Source organism: Pipistrellus hanaki (genome assembly GCF_964339955.1).
Source record: "Pipistrellus hanaki genome assembly, chromosome: 3".
Taxonomy (NCBI): Eukaryota; Metazoa; Chordata; class Mammalia; order Chiroptera; family Vespertilionidae; genus Pipistrellus; species Pipistrellus hanaki.
This window is the reverse complement of record NC_140505.1, coordinates 122,981,648-123,000,018: the sequence shown is the minus strand read 5'-3', so window position 1 is coordinate 123,000,018 and position 18,371 is coordinate 122,981,648. Positions and strand designations below refer to the sequence as shown.

Genomic DNA, 18,371 nt, shown 5'->3' with positions numbered 1-18,371 from the left:
AACTATAATTTTCAAAGCAGAAAGACAATTGGATTAGATGACATTCAATTACTTTTCCCTTGACTGAGATTTATAGAATCTGAATATTTAAAGATAAGATTTGAGAGATGGGAACTATTGTGACAGGCCTCACAGTAATATTAACCTGAGAGGTCTAAAGTATGTGCTATACACAATGGAAAGCACTGTGTCTTAGAGAAGATTACCTGATAATAACAGAATATGAAGATGATGGTGGTTTTGAAAGACCAGTTTAGGGAAATCTGCAAAATGGATTGAGGGAAGAAACTATGGGTATAGATTTCAGGCACTGTTACAAGAATTTGGGTCCAAGTTATAAGGCCAGAAATATGGTATAAAAGGGGGAAGGGATTGATACAGGAGATATCATAAAGGAAAATTTTACAAACACAATGATGGGCGGCTCATAAGGGTATACTAGTAAGAGAGAAAGATAATTCAGATAAGATGCCCATTTTATAATCATAAGAAGTAGAAAATGATACCATTAGAGAAAATAGGCACAGATAGAACTTGTATTTTTATTTTGGTGAGAAAGCAAAGAAAGATGATAAGTACAGAGTTAAAATTGCAGAGTTGGAAATAAGGGTGTTACCAGACTGAAGGGTTCATTTGCTTGAGCACATCAAAGCCCAATAAGACATGAACAGAAGTTTGCAGCCAAAAAAAAAAAAAAAAAAAAAAAAAAAAAAAAAAAAAAAAAGACATTAAGGAGATGGCACTAGGCCTGGAGTCACAGGTAGCTCGTGCTAAAAAACCTGGCTCCCTGATGGCTTCTGGAGATAGGTTTTTATGGGGAAAATCATTAATCATGGTGACTAACAGAGTTAGGGTGGTGGTGTCTACTGACTGGTTGATGCTAGGGTAGGGGTAATTGATGATTGCATTTGGTCCTGATATCAGCCATGGAGATGCTCTGTCCAACTTCACAAGGGTTTGTTCTGTGGGATTGTTCCACTTTGCTGGTTTTGGAGCTAAAACACAACTGAGGCCAAGATATTATGTTTAGTTTGACTGAAAACTCTGCCCCAATAGTTAGTAGACCCAAGACCTTGTTTGTAAGACTCCTGGATGCTGACCAGAACCTCATTGTCTGGAGGGAGTGGGAGGTGAGTGAGTCAGGAGGTGGGTGAGTGGTCTCACCTATGAGGTCAGTTTGAGTTAAAGAGAGGAAAAAAATCAAAGTAAAAAAGCCAGATTAAAGAAAATAAGGTTTCTGCATGGTTATAGGGGGATAAAGCAAAAGTAACTTAAAACAAAACTAGTGTCCAGGGTAGAGATATAATGGAGGGTGTGATCTCATATAGTAGATAGTAGAAATTATGGGAGACTTGAAGACTTCTCAGAAAAGAATAGAGATGGAAGAGGGATAATGAGCTTATGTGTGTATGTATGAATATACAGTGTCCCAAAAAAGTGTATACACACTTTAATAGCTGATAGTTTAATTTTGAAAATGAAATGCATTTTAATAAACACTGCCTTTATAATTATTCAAAGTATGTATGTACATTTTTTGGGACACCCTACATGTATTGAAATTTTTTCTTGAGTTCATCCTATGAATCAAGCAACATTTTAGGCTTTGTGTGTGCAGTGCTTGATAATTAGACAGAGGGCCTTCCCTAGTGTTTTTATATGTACTAATTCAGTAAATAAATAGTAAAATATAGACATGTGTATGTGTGTATACATTCCTAGGTAAGCAGTCTCTTAAATAACTACTCTCTGTATATAATAATGCATTTATAGGCATACCTATACTCAGAAGAATTTTATAAAACTCTTAGTTAACATTAACTCCTATAATAGAGAAATCTCAAAATCTCAGTAACTTCACACAAACTTCATTTCTCCTTCATATAAAACCCTCACTGGTGTTTCTGACCTTCAGTTAGGGAATGTACACTGTATAGTCTTTCATAGACTGTAAATATTTCTCTCTTTGCTGCATCCAGCGAAGCTAGAGGGTGGGTCCAGTTCCTGAGTAAGGATGGCTGAGGATTGAGTAAAATGAAAGAAACAGACCCAGAGATACAAGGAAAAAGCTGGGACTGGGTGGGACCGCTAGCCCTCTTCTGATGGAGAGACAGTGACCCAGATCTGATGCAGCAGCGTGTTTATTTTATACCCCCAACTACCAAGAAGCTTTCGTATTCGTTCCTGGTGCTTGGCTGGATTTACGTAATAAAACCCACCCCCTGGCACCTGGGCTGAAATGAAGGTCCAGCTGATAACACGTCTGCCTTTTGGCAGAATGTGTTTCCAGGGCATGGCTTTGCCTGCTGCCCTGGATTCAGCTGACAGTTTAAAGAAGTGCCCTGTGCCTTCTCAGGCGCTCTCTACAATAGACTAAGGTGGCTGTAGGAAATTTTGCTTTTATCCAGCCATGTTTCCAATGTTGCTGGGCATTCATATTCAAAAGGCAGATGGCAAAGAAAGGAAGGACCATAGTGTTAGAATATTTCATATGCACCAACCCTGCAAGTGGTGCATATGACTTCTATCCACATTCCTTTATCCAGAACAGCTGTGTGACCACATCTGACTATAAGCCAGGCCAAGACAAATAGTTCAGTTGTGTGCCAAGGAGGAAGAGGAAATTGCTTTCATGAGAGCTGGCCAGTTTCTGCTTAACTCACTAAGAAGGGAAAAAATGTTATTCCCATTGTCATCCCCACTTATTTCATGCCTCAGTAGAAACCCAATTCAGACTTCTGTTCTCTATTGTTGTGCCTTATCAGTCTTTCAAATGAAGTCTTGGAGAGTTCAACAATGAGACCATTTAAATAAACATCAGTGGTCCACATGTTTTATGTTGACCAGCCGTCATTCCTATTTAGCTTACAAATAAACTAAGTCAAAATCATACAAATCCACATGAAAACTTCCTCTGGTGGCTTTTACCTGCTTGGCCTTATACACTTTCTGTTTCCCATGGTAGATAGCGTGCAGGATGCTGATATTTAAAGAATGACTCAGAGTTCTGTTCCCTGGGCAGAAGGTGACTGACTAGACATGGTCAGCAGGTGTTATGGCTGGTCTCAGCTCAGGTATGACGAGTGGGCATTGTGCTGGGACACCCATGGCGTGCTGTACATCATTGCTCCACAGGTTACATAGTGTGCCATTGTTGGCATCCACAGGATCAACCGTGGAGTCTCAGTCCATAACTGAAAGGTGTGAAGAAGAGAGGGCTAGAGACACTCTACGGGAATTTTAACTTAATGGTGTTTTCCTTAAGAAAATAAAAAAGGGGGGGCACAGAGATGTCTGTGCTATAATTCTTAAACACGTTGAGTCACAAAGTTAACTTTCTGTTCCCAATTTTTGCAAGTATGGTTTAGTGATTAAAGGGACAAAAGGACACAAAAAATAGTACTAAATGAAGATGTTTAATTTAGGATTTTTTTTTCTCATGGAACCATGAGGAATGTCATGAAGTAAATGGGAATGGAGTTTCATTTTTTCACGTACTTTAGAATTCTGAAAATTAATCAGCATTCTGAGAGTTCAAAATTCCTTGAAGCATGCAAAGGCTTATCTCTTTCTTCTCTTTTGAAAATTACTTTAAACACTTGGGGATGTGAATCTGCCAGTAATTAGGAATTAGTCATAGGAAGGCCTCTTCAAATGAATCTTTTTGAAAAAGCCTTTATTTATGAAGCACAACAGGTACATCCTAGAATATTGCAGAGGGAGAGGAGATACTTATTTTAATTGAGTGGAGATTGAAGTTATCAGCAGGTGTCTCAGTGATAAATAGTTGGGCTAAGATTATAACCTAAAATTTTATTTTAAGTCACATTACTCAAACACCAAGAAATTTTAATACTGTGAAATGAAGTTTTTAAAAAGAGAGGTGGATATTTTAATCCTGCTTCTTCCTCTTTTCCTTTAATAAAGTTTGTGATGTGTGAAGCATGCATAACATTGGAAAGGGCAGGTTACCTGAGTTGGGTTAAAAAGACTTACATGGTAGCACAGTTAGTATTGCTCAGTGGTTGAGTGTCAACCAATAAGCCAGGAGGTCACAGTCTGATTCCCAATCAGGGCACATGCCTGGGTTGCAGGCTTGATCCCCAGTCAGGAGGGCAAAACACTGCATAGCTATGATGGTATGTCAATCTTTATGTTGACTGACAAAGTAGGGTTAAACAACATAAGAAAATGAGGGGGTTTTTTTTGTTTGTTTGTTTTTTGTGTTTTTTTTTGTTTTTACAATTTTCTCTTATTTCAGACAAAATTAGGGCACAGTGATGCAGATTCAAATATTTGAACTGACACCAGCTTGTAAAGTTGGGGGTGGTGAGTGACAAGAAGAAAGAGTAATATCTCTGGATCGTTGAATGAATTGATGGTGTGTTTCCCATAAATATATTAGCATGTAGAAATGGAGCATGAGCTTTAGTGGTGAATATAATACATGCTCAGTTTATGCTATATCTGATATGATTGTAGGAAATCCACATATTTATGCATAGGAAACAGTTTAATATCCTAGAACAGGGTGGGCCATGGGACGTGGTAATATTAACTTGGAAAGCAGACACCTAAAGGAAGTATGCTACAAGTATGTAAGGTTTGTCTACTCAGAACCAATGAACTTGTATGCATATATGCATAACCCGTAGACACAGACAACAGGATGATTGGGGCCTGGGAGCAGGGAAAAGAGCCAGCTGGAAAAGGTTAATGGGGGGAAAAGGAGGACCTATGTAATACTTTTAACAATAAAGATTAAGAAAAAAGAAGCCCTAACTGGTTTGGCTAAGTGGATAGAATGCCGGCCTGCAGACTCAAGGGTCCCAGGTTCCATTCCAGTCAAGGGCATGTACCTTGGTTGTGGGCACATACCAAGTAGGGGATGTGCAGGAGGCAGTTGATTGATGTTTCTCTCTCATCAATGTTTCTAACTCTCTCTGTCTCTCTTTCTTCCTCTGAGTAAAAAAAATCAATAAAATATATTTAAAAAAAAAAAAAGAAGAAGAAGAAGAAGAGAGGTGGCAGTGGAAGGGAGGAGGAATTAGAAATGCGTTGTGAGACTATTAGGTTGTTTTAATGGGGAATCATTTTATAGCTTAAAGAACTTGAACATCGCTAAAATTATCCTAAGCTTTTTATATTTTGAGAGAATTTATTTTTTTGTCTTTAACCTTCACAAGTTTCCTTTGAAATTTTGTTTATACCAATCTTCCTTGTAGCTATTACTTCTTCTTAAACTCATCTTGGCTGATAGTTCTGAAGTTTGGATATAATATTATAAGAAAACCTTTTTAAAATTTTCCATTGTTCTTTCAAAAAGATTTCCTAACATTTATAGCTCCCAGATTGTAGCATAAATTTTCTAGAGGAACTACAAAACTTATGTGTTTTTTTTAAATATATTTAAATCCTCTAGAAAAAAAAAAATGAAAGGAAGGAAGAATTACTAGAAAAAATGTAATCAGAAATTTGTGTACTCGTGTGATGCCTGTTTAATTTTTTTAAATACAAATTCATTGTTCTATTATGAAAATGCCCTGCCAACATTTAAATGAGAGAGTATCTGTAAACAGAGGAATTATATATATACACTGATTTTTTGGTTCAATAAATAGCTCTTATAAACATATTTGATATTACCTGGCAAATTGAAGGGCCAAAGAAAAACTAATATGCTTTGAAATGCTTGCTGGGGGAAAAAAAACTTTCTTTCTAATGCATGGAAATTTTAAATATATAGGCTTTTTAATGTTGATAATTAGTTTTAAAATAGTCTTGTCCATAGAACTTAACTTTAAGCATTGAAAAACTGGAAGGTTATGTCCTTAATAGAAGTATCCTTTCATCTATTTCTTTTTACATGTGTCACTATTATTTGAGTAAAGTTGCTGAGGTCAGCTTTGATAGTTTCTTCCTACAAAATGGAAGTCTTTTAAATTCAAGTGAACAAACATTTAATATATTTGTTGATCCCAAACTCCATACAAAATACTTTGCTAGACACTTTTGGAGATACACAGATAAATAAGACAGACCAGTAATATGTAAAACATACTCCGTAAGCATTGCTACAACTTCCTCCAGAGGTTAAGTGTAGGATTAAGCATGTTGACAGGTTAAAAAAAAATAAAGGAAAAGAAGAATCTCAGTTGTCTAGAGAAAAGATATTGACCACCCTCAACATTTTAAAACACAATTTAAAAAGAGAGTGAATGAGAAAAATATTTTCTACTAAACCATTTTACTTTACCTGAAAATACATACATTCCACCTTAAGAAAAAGGCTATAATATTTAGAAGGACAACCATCCCTTTACTCTTTAATGGTCCCATTTTGTACAGCCAATGATGCTCACCATCATGAATTCATTAACAAAACAGTTAGACTGTTTTTTCCACTATTTCTAATTTAAAAGAGTATTTCATATTTCAGTGTTCTACACATCCTGGATCCAAAATCACCTTTTAACTTTTGTGGAACTAAATTCTTTGGTCATCAAGAAAATTAATTATGTTATGAGGATTTAATGCATTATGACTTAATGTTATTATTTTGTATATAAAATTCATATATTTTCTTTTCAAAATATATGAGAGAGGCTTTGTGAACAACAAGTAGCTATTATTTATCAGGTTCTCACAGTGAGAGCTTTATGTATTCTCTAATTGTCTTAAAACCTACATACACTAGGTTTTATTCTTCCTATTTTCAGTGGAAGAAATTGAGGCCAGTTTATAAGACTTGTTCAAGGTCCCTCAACTAGTAAAGACAGAATTTACTAATCCTGTAAGTAATTAGCCGATTTCACAATCCTTCTGCAGCAATTTGGTGAATGTTCAGGATGATCATGGTTGCATGTTTTGATACCAAAAAGAGAAAACAACTTGAATTTGCTTAAGCACAATGGTCAGCTCTTACAAAGAAGCAGGATGACTGCCAGAACCCAAGGACAAGTTGTGAATCTGAAGCCATGGGGCCAGGGGTCTCTGCTGCTTTTTGTGCCCCTGTGCCATTGTTTTTACTTTGCTGACCAGCTTTCTCTGTGGCTCTTTGCATCTAGTGATGATAAACACCCACAGCTCCTGGGTCTCCATTATCATCCACTCTCTCCACATAGAAAGACTATGCCTTTATCCCAATTCTCAAGGGGGGAAAAATTAGCCTAGCATAGAATGTGAGATTAAACACCCTGTTCTAATCCTCCTTGGTCTAGCAAGCAAGATTACCTAAGAGTAACACGAGTGCGACTGTACCAGCCCTGAGTAATGATGGTGATCCTGTGATCATAGAGAAATAGATCCCATACAGGCCATGGGCAGACCATGTGGTCATTCAGTTCAGAGAGCAGTGCCTGGTGGCTAAGATCATGGTTCCTGGAGCAAACTTTGTAGAGTCATTGCTCAATTCTGCCATGATTGTGTGAGTGACCTTGTGTAAGTCTTAACCTTTTGTGCCTACTCATTTCTTTATCTCTAATGCGGCATAAATAATCTTATTACATGTGAACTATTTGAAAAGTTCCTGGCAACATATTAAACATTTAATACATCTTGGTTATTAGCTTATGATAATGGCCAACTGTAGCAGATGTTCCACTTGTCAAATAAATTAATTTTAAGTTTAGTAATGTTCCATTACTTCTGTGACCATCAATGCTTCAAAAATGAAATGATGTTGCTTTTATTTTGTTAAGAGTTATATGATTCATAAGCCTATTCAAAATGCAGATAACGGAAGAGGAAAAACAGAAGGTTTTATAATTGGCTAGTTACTTGTTGTAGTAAGGAAGGCTGACTTCCTAATAAACTTGAAAAGATATCTAATTCTTTCTGGTGAGTGTAATGTTTATGTAGAAAAAAACTATAATTGAGAATATTTGCATAATTATTGAAAAATGTGAACACAGTTTGTTTATTAACTGCAATTGTACCGAGGAGGTCACTTAATTTTGTTGATTAATCACACATTTGTTTTCAGATACATGACAGATGGAGGACTCAACCTGTATACTAGAAGTCTGAACCGAATTCCAGACACTGTGACTTCCAGGGATGCCATTCAGAGAGGTGTTCACGATGTGACTGTCGATGCAGACAGGTAATGCTATGGAGCATATATGATAATGAAGAGTGTATAAAGCAATTTCATAAATGAGATCCTATGAATTTTACAGTATAAACTAGTGGACTTTTATTTTGCTATAATAATTATTTTGGAACATTTTAAAAAAAACTAAGGTGATTTCACTTCAAGACTTTAAGACTTCAAGACTTTTTAAACTCAGTATACTGAAAAAATTTGCATTGCTGGTGAGAATATTTAACAAATTTCAGGCTACATGGCAACAAGTTTTAATAGATCTAAAGCAAAATTATAAACATAGACTTACATCCTTTACTTAAAAAGAACCCTGACTGATAAATTCCTGTTGATTTGGATACCCTCAGATACCTGGAAGCTAATGATATAATGATTAAAATATAATTCAAATTATCAGATAGAGTAAGCTTGATGCGTTTCTTGAGGGGTTTGTTGAAAGCATTCAGCTCTTGTTTTAGGCTAATTTGTGATTTGTAATTGTTTCATATTGCTTAAAGGTGGGTGTGTTTTGTGTGTGTGTGTTTGCTGGGAATTGTTTTGTCAATTTTATTAGAATCACTGTTGTTAGAGAATATTGTATATGTAAAATAAGTTTGTAAAACATACTTCTGACCTAATTTTGTCCCCTCTCCACCCAGAATTTTGACTTTATTGGGTAGGAAGGGAGTACCCATTTCCAACACTACTATGTGTCGATATGTAGAGTGGTTCTTGAACTTGGCATTATGAAGAGGACAAGAGGTGAAAAGTGCATGTGCCCATATTCTGAAATAAGAATTGGCTGCTTGTCCTTCGTATTCCATGTGGTGCAAGACACATGGTTACCATCATGGGTGTCAGGCAGGCTGGCGTGAGGCTTGGGTAGGAGAAAGTTCTCTCAGCTTCCTTGTTGGTGCTTTGCTGTTTGGATATATAAAAGGACCTAACTGCTGCTTGCTGTAGCCTGCCTAGTCTGTGGGTGGGGTGAGGAGGAGCAAAGGAGGGAGAGCGAGTGGGAAGGGCTCAACAAAGCCTAGCACCTCTGGAAGTCTGGTCACTTAGGACAGGGCCCCAGCGTGGCTTTGCAGGACTGGCCACCAAGCTGCTTCCTTGTGGCTTTCTGAGCCAGGTCACAGGTGATGGTGCTGCTGGAGGCCTGGGGAGATTCTGAATTAATCTGGAAGTGCTCTGGGGCAGTGGTCGGCAAACTGTGGCTTGCTCATGAGCCACATGTGGCTCTCCAGCTGCGATTTGCTGTTCTGTTGACTAACGAGTCTGCCGACCACTACTGTAAGGCACTATCCTTACCCAGAAGTTTTGGCTTCAGGTTAAAGACATTAGTACATTATTAAAATGTTTTCTAAGTGTTTTTCCCTAAGGCAGTTGTCTGCAAACTCATTAGTCAACAGAGTGGCAAGATGCATGTGGCTGGTGAGATGCAGTTTGCGGACTACTGTTTCAAAGCATAATGCATAATAGAAATTACTATTTTTGCATTGTAGTTTCTGACAGATTGGTTTGCGATACCACAATCCAGATATTGAAGTCACAGCTGAGGAAGGAGTTTGCAAAGGGCCCTAAGGAATTGCTATGGTTTCACATGCCTCTCAGGTTACCAGTCATCACAATTCTTAATATATTTGGGGCAGCCTAGGTCTGAACATCTGCTCATACTGCAGCACTTGTTTCATTGGGCGGGAGAGAAACCTTTCCTCTATCTTTTTAGGTTTAGTGTTTGGGGGTATGCAAATTACACTGACAAAAGCTAGGTTATCAGGAGAAAAGAGGGGTTTTGTTTTATTCATGTATGTATGTAGTTATTTGCAAAAAAAATGTGACAAGGTGGTTAGAATTTATCTGGCATCTTAATAGGGGAAGGGGAGTGTGAGAAGGGCACTCATGGAAAAATAAGGACTTTTTGGAGATAACTGGGGCCACAGAAGGAGAGATAAGAGATCTGAAATTTTGTGACAATGTGTGTTTAGGTGATTTCTTACACCTACTTCTTGTCTCAGGTGATAGGAGGCAATCTTCTCTGGGTGTAAAATTCAAAGGAGGGGATATATGATGGAATTCTTTTGGGATGCCCTATTTTTAGGAAGATAATGTGAGTTCAGAAAACAAAAGCAAAAAGGACCCACCTCTTCACAGCTGTATATTTCAGATCCCTTCACCCTAAATCTACAGTTGTTATCAATGTGTAGAAAAATTCACTAAATCCACAAAAGGAATAAGACAAATTCTCATATTAAATGTTTTGCCAAGGTTGGCTTAATGTTTTTAATTTTGGGGGGTAGGAGGGAGGGAGGAAGGGAGAGAGAGAGAGAGAGAGAGAGAGAGAGAGAGAGAGAGAGAGAGACATGGATGTGAGAGAGATACATTGGCTGGTGTCTGTTGGCTGTCTCCTGACTGGGAGCAGGGAGTGAACCGGAAACCCAAGTACCTGCCCTTGAATGGGAATTCAACTTGTAACTCTTCAGTGCATAGGACGATGCTCTTAGGGGTGTCGAACTCAATCAGAGAAGGGGCCAAAATCTAAAATCCAGCCTAAATCGCGGGCCGAATGGTTTACTGAACAGTCATAAACTGACAATGTCATAAACTGACAGCGCGGTGCGGGCCACATTGCAAGGCCTGGCGGGCTGGATTTGGCCCGCGGGCCTTGTGTTTGACACATGTGCTGAGTCTAACTACTTAGCAACAAAACCCAGGGCTTAATTTTATTTATTTATTATTCCTCACCAGAGAACATGCTTAGAGAGAGAGAGAGAAAGAGAGAGAGGAAAGAGAGAGAGAGAGAGAGAGAGAGAGAGAGAGAGAGAGAGAGAGAGATTGGCTGTCTTCTAGACATGCCCCCCCCCCCCCCCCCCACACACACACACCCCCACACATATACACACACTGGAGATCCAACTGGAAACCCAGGTATGTGCCCTGACCAGGAATCAAACCAGCAATCTTTTGGTGCACAGGATGATGCTCCACCAACTGAGTCATTCCAGCTGGGCATGACAAATTCTTATAAAATCAGGTGGGGAGTGAATTCTAAGGGAGGGAGGCCTTTGATATTTACATGACTTCAACAAATAGAAGGAGAGAAAGCAATAAAGCCATCAAGCACATATATCCAGGGTTCAACCTTATGATGCTTGCCACTAGCCTGTGTACATGCTAATAATTCATTTTATTCTGTGCTGATTTTTTCCAGCATAATCACAGAATCAGTATAGTCCCACATCTTAAGTATTGCCTTCATTAGCTTACTGACTTTTCCATAGTAATTAAAAGCAAACACAGAAAAGATTAATAGGTTGAGATAGAAATAGATAAAGTAAATATAATTATTTCAATTCATAATTAAATGGCCTGCATTTTTTTCTCCCGCATTTCTTCACTTTAAGTAGAGAGACACAAATGGCAAAACACTGGGGGAAATGTTTGATTTGCCTTCTCACCTTTTCCTAGCCCCTACCTCCCCAACCCAGGCTTGTGAACAGATGCTGACCTTTGTTCCAATTCTCAGAATTAACTGAACTCATTGTAAATAGCCTCATTAACTTCTAATACTTTTAAGTAATATCCCTCATGGAATTAATTCACATTGTATTAATTCCAGGGGTGGGGAACCATATTTCTGCCAAGGTCCATTTGAATATTTATAGCATTATTCGCAGGCATACAAAATTACCTTAAAAAGTAGCCTACTATATTTGGGCAAACATTTAATAAACTCACCCCTAATGCCTTGGCAGGGCCAGACCAAATGATTTTGTGGGCCCCTGCTGTAATTTATATTGAAAACTCTGCCAAGCACTGTGCTCAATCCCATGGACCCTCCACTCAGAGGTCTTAATTAGAAGGACATTAGAATAGGAATTATTGAAGTTTAAAAAACAATTGAGACTCAAAGGAAACTGGATGGTACAAGTAACATAAGTTGTAAATATTTTTGGTTGAGATACCTTTTAACATATATCAAAACATACATATAGGTGGGTCCAAGCTCTAGCACCTTTTATTTTATTATTTTAATTTTATTTAATTTTATTAATTTAATTGCAATTAATTTTAATTTAATTTTATTTTATACTAGAGGCCCAGTGCACAGATTTGTGCACCAGTGTGGTCCCTTGGCCTGGCCTACAGGGATAAGGCCAAAACCAGCACTCTGACATTCCCTGAGGGGTCCCGGATTACGAGAGGTTGGCTCTCAGGTGATGCACCCTGGAATCTGGCTCCCTCCTCTCTGGTTCTGGGTGTGTGACCTGAGAACCACAGCTGCTGAGTCACTGCAGCTCAGCAGCTCCTGCTTTGAGCGCCTGCCCCCTGGTGGTTAGTGCACATCATAGCTACCTGTCAAACAGTCAAACTGTCAGATGGTCGCTTAGGCTTTTATATACCAGAGGCCTGGTGCACAAAATTCAATCATGGGGGGTGGGAGGATGTCCCTCAGCCCAGCCAGCACCCTCTTCAATCTGGGACATCCCTCTCACAATCCAGGACTGCTGGCTCCCAACTGCTCACCTGCCTGCCTGCCTGATTGTCCCTAACTGCTTCTGCCTGCCAGTCTGATCACCCCATAACCACTCCCCTGCCAGCCTGATGGATGCCTAACTGCTCTCCTGCCAGCCCGATTGCCCCGAACTATCCTCCCCTGCAGACCTGGTCCCTCCCAACTCCCCTCCCCTGCTAGCCAACTTGTGGTGGCCATCTTATGTCCACATGGGGAAAGGATCTTTGACCACATGGGGGCAGCCATTTTGTGTGTTAGAGTGATGGTCTATCTGCACATTACTATTTTATTAGGATAGAGGCCTGGTCCATGGGTGGGGGCTGGCTGGTTTACCCTGAAGGATGTCCTGCATTAAGGTGGGGATACTCTTGAGGCCTGGTGTGGCCTGGGTGAGGGGCCTGTGGTAGTTTGCAGGTCGACCACGCCCCCTATCCACCCAAGTGAAGGCCCTGGTATCTGGGTTTTATTTATCTTCTGCAATTGAAACTTTGTAACCTGGAGTGGAGCCAAGCCTTCTGCTTGCTCCTTGGTGGCAGCATTTCTATTCGGACTTGTGTATCTTCTATAATTGAAACTTTGTAGCCTGGAGTGGAGGCCTGGGCTGGCCAGGGTGTCTGGAAAGCTTGGCTTCCTCCATCACCAGGGGTAACCCTAGCCTCCTACTCTTTCCAGCTTCATGGCTGCTGCCATTTCTGTTTGGATTTATGTATCTTCTATCATTGAAACTTTGTAGCCTTGAGTGGAGGCATAGACTGGCAAGGACAGGTGAAAAGCTTGGATTCCTCCATTGCCAGGGAAACCCAAGTCTCCCTCCTGCTCTCTGTGGCTATAGTCATCTTAGTTGGGTTTATTTGCATATTTGCTCCTGATTGAATGATGGGCGTGGCTTCTGGGTGTGGGTTGTGGTGTAGCAGAGTGATGGTTAATTTGCATATTACTCTTTTATTAGATAGGATATATCTTTATTGATTTCAGAGAGGAAGGGAGAAAGAGATAAAAACATCAATGATGAGAGAGACTCAATGATTGGCTGCCTCCTGCACAACCCCCAATTGGGAATTGAGCCCATGACCCAGGCATGTGCCCTTGATCAGATTGAACTTGGGACCCTTCAGTAAGCAGGCTGATGCTTTATCCACTGAGCAAAACCAGCTAAGCCCCTAGCACCTCTTTTAGAGACTGCCCCTGACATTAAACTTGACCAGAGCTAAACTTTACCATTTTAGAATTACTGTACTCTCTCAATAGAGGAGGTGGTCCCCACTACTCTTATTTATGCAGTATTTTTACCTTATCTTCTTCACAACAGCTTACTAATGAACCTTATGAAAATGATCCCAGTGGTGATGATGATGATGAAGTGAAGGTTGTTAATATAATAAAAATGCTAGTCATTATCACTATTGAGGATCTAGATGTGTAGCCAACATGCCATATTATTTAAATACATTATTTTGTTTTATCTTTAAACAGCCCTGTGAAGTGGGTTTTATTACTGCCATTTTGTAAGACAAAGAGTTCTCAGAGCAAATAACTTACCTATACAATTTTTAATAAATGGAAAGGTTTAATTTAGTTCTTGTGCTCTTATTATTATTCATAAAACTATTAATTTAGATAATGGTTTTTATAGTGCTAGAAGACATTTTCTGATTTTTAAAATTATTTCATTTTCTACTTTGATCTAAACATACTTGTAAAATATGAATAGATATATTTTATTCATCTTCATAACTGCTGATAATTATGTTCCTTCAATACATAATCATATCTAGTTCTACTGTAGATTTTCAATAAAGCTAAAAACACAATTGAAAATAATAATTTCACATGCATTAGAGTTTTCTAAAAGGCTAGTTAAGTTGTTCATACCAGTAAAGCAATTTAGCAGTATATATATTAGTCTGGAAATCTGTCTGTTGAGATATCTATTTCTAAAAAGCTCAAAAAAATTCCATAAAAATAGGAAGGGAAGAAATATGTTCAGCTTATATACAGAAAATACTAAAAGAGTACTTATATGAAGGGAAAAGCAATTTGGGCCTTTTATGTTGCATGATTGTTTTGCCACAAAGAGCAATAAAACAGAAGAGATTGTGTCAGCTAATTTAATTGGTTAATTTGATTTATGGAGTTACATCTATACATGAAACACTTGTGTTTTCCCTTTAAGAACTAAGGGTGAATTCTTTTTGTAATAGAATAGGCTAACTAATGGGGTGAGACATTCAACTTGGGATAATGATGTGAAGGGCTTCCAGCTGACAGCTGATAAATTCTGCATCTTCTTCACCCCAGCTATATAGAGTAGTGGCATAGACTTATTTATTAGAGTCATATGTGGTCCATTTATATTCATTTTTTATTGTTTGACTTAATTTGTATTTGAAATGGTTAAATTATTTATATAAGCTGCACTTTTTAAGAAGCAACAGGCTTTCCACATGTTTATTTTCATTAAATTTGTAAACGAAAGTGTATTCATTACAAATGAGTGCTTATTTTCTGAATTCAGTAGTTATCTTGTTATTATAAAGTTTTTCTATGATTATTGAAGAAAATTCACAGAATAAGTAAAAGTATAAAGAATAATCTAAAAATAAGCTATAAATCTCCCATCCCCCAAACTACCAAGAGTATCGTTCTGATGCTTTTCTTGCCAGGCTTGCTTACCCACACTATTTACACAGTTTGGGTTACACCATCTATACAATATGTTACCCTGCTTTCTTCACTTAATTTACATATGAACAAACACCACCATGCAGTATGAAATATTATTTTGAATTATGAATTGTAATGATTGTATGCTATTCTAACATACGGAATAAATTACATATAAGGAGGTTGTTTAATCAACTATTACATTTAAGAAATTAATCAAATTTCTGATTTTATTGGCAGTCATTAGCAGAATCTTCCTGATCTCACTGTATGTCTATAACCATGTATTTTTTTCTAAAAAACCCTAGCTATTTGAATTTAGATTGTAGCTTATGTGCCTGAAACTGTCCTTGGAAAACTTTGTCCATAGACATCAATTTTGAAAGCTATCTACTTTAAAACAGAGCATGCTGTTCTATCTCTTTGAAACTTTATTAGCCTGTCCTTGATCCATACATTATTTTCATGACTCGTGGTATTTTTATCAGCAAAAGGAGGCAGTATAATTTGGTATTTGCTGCTTGATATTTGGCATTTGATATCTCCTTTATCGTCCTAAATCTACTTCAGTGGAACTATTTTAAAGAATGCATTAGATAACAACCTAGCCCAGTGGTCAGCAAACTCATGAGTCAACAGAGCAGCAAATAGCAGTTTGAGATCCGCAGTTTATCTACCACTGTCCTAGCCAGTATTACTCAATAGTTAGACCAAACAGTCTCAGGTTCAATTCCTGTCAAGGGTATGTACCTGGGTTGCATATTTCATCTTGGTCCTGGTTAGAGCATGTGGATGGCAACCAATCAATGTTTCTCTCTCACATCAACGTCTCTCTCTCTCTCTCTCTCTCTCTCTCTCTCTCTCTCTCTCAACTCCTACTCCCTCTTTTCCACACTCTCTAAAAATCAATGAAAAAAATGTCCTTGGATGAATATTAACAAACAACACATGAGATAATATATAAAAATGACCTTATACATTGCCAACGACAATTCTTTTTCCTTCTCTACAGAGAAGAAAGTGCTGAGAAGATTTTTAAAAACATTCACTTTTTTACAAGAAAACAAACATGAGGCTTTAATTAGTTACAGAATGGCTAGATACTCTGACCTTACCTCTAGAATGGAACCATCTTCTAAGTAAACACTGGAGAAGTGATTTAGGCCTGTCCACTAGGTGTGGCTTCTGTAAATTCCATATAGGATAGGTGACATATGGCAGCAAAAAAAGGGAAGGGACTTATATTTGTTTAACTATATGAGACAGGCTGTACCAAGCACATTATATTCATAATTGAAGGTATTGTATTCTGCATTTTGCAAAAGAGGTAAGTGAAGCATGGAGAGCGACCATATGTACCTAAATATGTTTTGCCTAAATGCTACTAAATGTATTTCTTTTTATATTTTAATATTTGTGAGCGTGTACCTGCCACTCCGCATTTTATTGAAATAGAATCTCGAGCTGTATCCACCGGGGCTTTCTTGATTGGCATTTCAGACTGGTTAAGGATAGAGTACAATTAAGATTTTCTAACTTTAAAGTATCTGTTGCACGGTAGGCATTTGCATGGAGTGGGGTGAGATATAAAAGTTCCAAGGCCAAGAGAAAGTGGAAAGGGGAGTGTCTCATCCCCTAGAGCAGTGTTTCCCAAACTTTTGACATATGTGTACCCCTTCTATAATTTTCGTAACGCTGAGTACCCCTCGTACTCATGAGAACGTAGAATTAGGCGCAGCTAAGCACGGTGCAGTGCATATCCCCACCAAACTCTTTCCGTACCCCTGGGGGTACACGTACCACACTTTGGGAAACAGCAGTGGTAGACAAGCTCTACTACAGCAGTGGTAGGCAAGCTCATTAATCAACAGAGCCAAATATCAACAGCACAACAATTGAAATTTCTTTTGAGGGCCAAATTTTTTAAACTTAAACTTCTTCTAACACCACTTCTTCAAAATAGACTTGCCCAGGCCATGATATTTTGGGGAAAAGCCACACCCAAGGAGCCAAAGAGCGGCATGTGGCTCAAGAGCCACAGTTTGCCGACCATGGGCCTACAGGCAGGAGGAGGAGAACTGGCCATGTTTTCTCCTTTTCTAAAGATCAATAGCAACCCTTGTGTAAAATGAAGCTGTCTGTGTGATATATAGAGTGAGCCTTAAATTAACTTTTAAATGTTTTCTATCTTGAAACATGCACTTAAAATAAATGTTCACCTGCATAAATGCTCTCTTTGGATTAAAGGCTTAATCACCACACTTTAAAGAGAGGCTTTTCTTAACCTGATTCCATTGTTAACACTAATGACAGCAGCTCCTTAACTCAGTGGGTGTCAATATTGATTAGGACTTTTAGATTTTACTTTTTCTCATTAGAGTATAATTTCTATCTAAAAATAGATCATAACTCTCAATCGGAGGCCACCTTGGAGCATTTCCAAGATGCTGGATTCATGGTAACATAATAGCATTCAGCTTGACACTGGAGGTCACTAGGGAACCTGGACTATTTTTTTTCCTACTGCAATGCTGTTTTGCTGAATACAATAGTGTCTGTGGTCTTCTCTGCAGAATTAATCATGAAAGTCAAGTGCATACTGCAGGTACAATCAGCACCATCTAATTATCTCAAACTTGTTTGTCTTAAGACTTTATTTAGCTGAGCAAATGCACACGATAATAACAAATAGGCTAATTCCAGCTCCTGTCAACCCCAGGCGATGCAGTCATTGTAAATGGGGTCTGGTGCATTTAGAGACTGTGTTCACATGACACGCTAGCAGGTATGAAGAGGAAAGACAATAAGGCAAGAAAGAGAGAAGCAGATTTTGATTTTTGTTTTCTTTTGTAATTTCTTTACTGATTAAGGTATTATATTTGTTGAGTCTTTGTTTAATGTGAATGTGAAACATTTAGTTATTCGTCCATATACTAGAGACAGGGTGTACGAATTTATGCACCAGTGGGATCCCTTGGCCTGGCTTGTGGGATTGGGCTGAAACCTGTTCTCTGACATCTCCCGAGGGGTCCCAGATTGTGAGAGGGTGCAGGCCAGGCCCCACCGTTACACAGTTGGGGTGAAGGAGAGACTTGGGAGGTTGGCCAG

At 38.4% G+C, this 18,371-nt stretch overlaps 1 protein-coding gene across 10 annotated transcripts in view; it reads left to right on the top strand.

The window, feature by feature from the left end:
- The window catches only part of NAV3 (neuron navigator 3), a 774,341-nt gene that overhangs the window by 632,939 nt on the left and 123,031 nt on the right, over positions 1–18,371 (top strand). For all 10 annotated transcript variants that reach the window (XM_084876277.1, XM_084876279.1, XM_084876278.1 and 7 more), the window contains one exon: positions 7,985–8,104. In XM_084876277.1, coding sequence (XP_084732403.1) covers positions 7,985–8,104 — 120 coding nt within the window. The remainder of the gene's footprint in view (positions 1–7,984; positions 8,105–18,371) is intronic.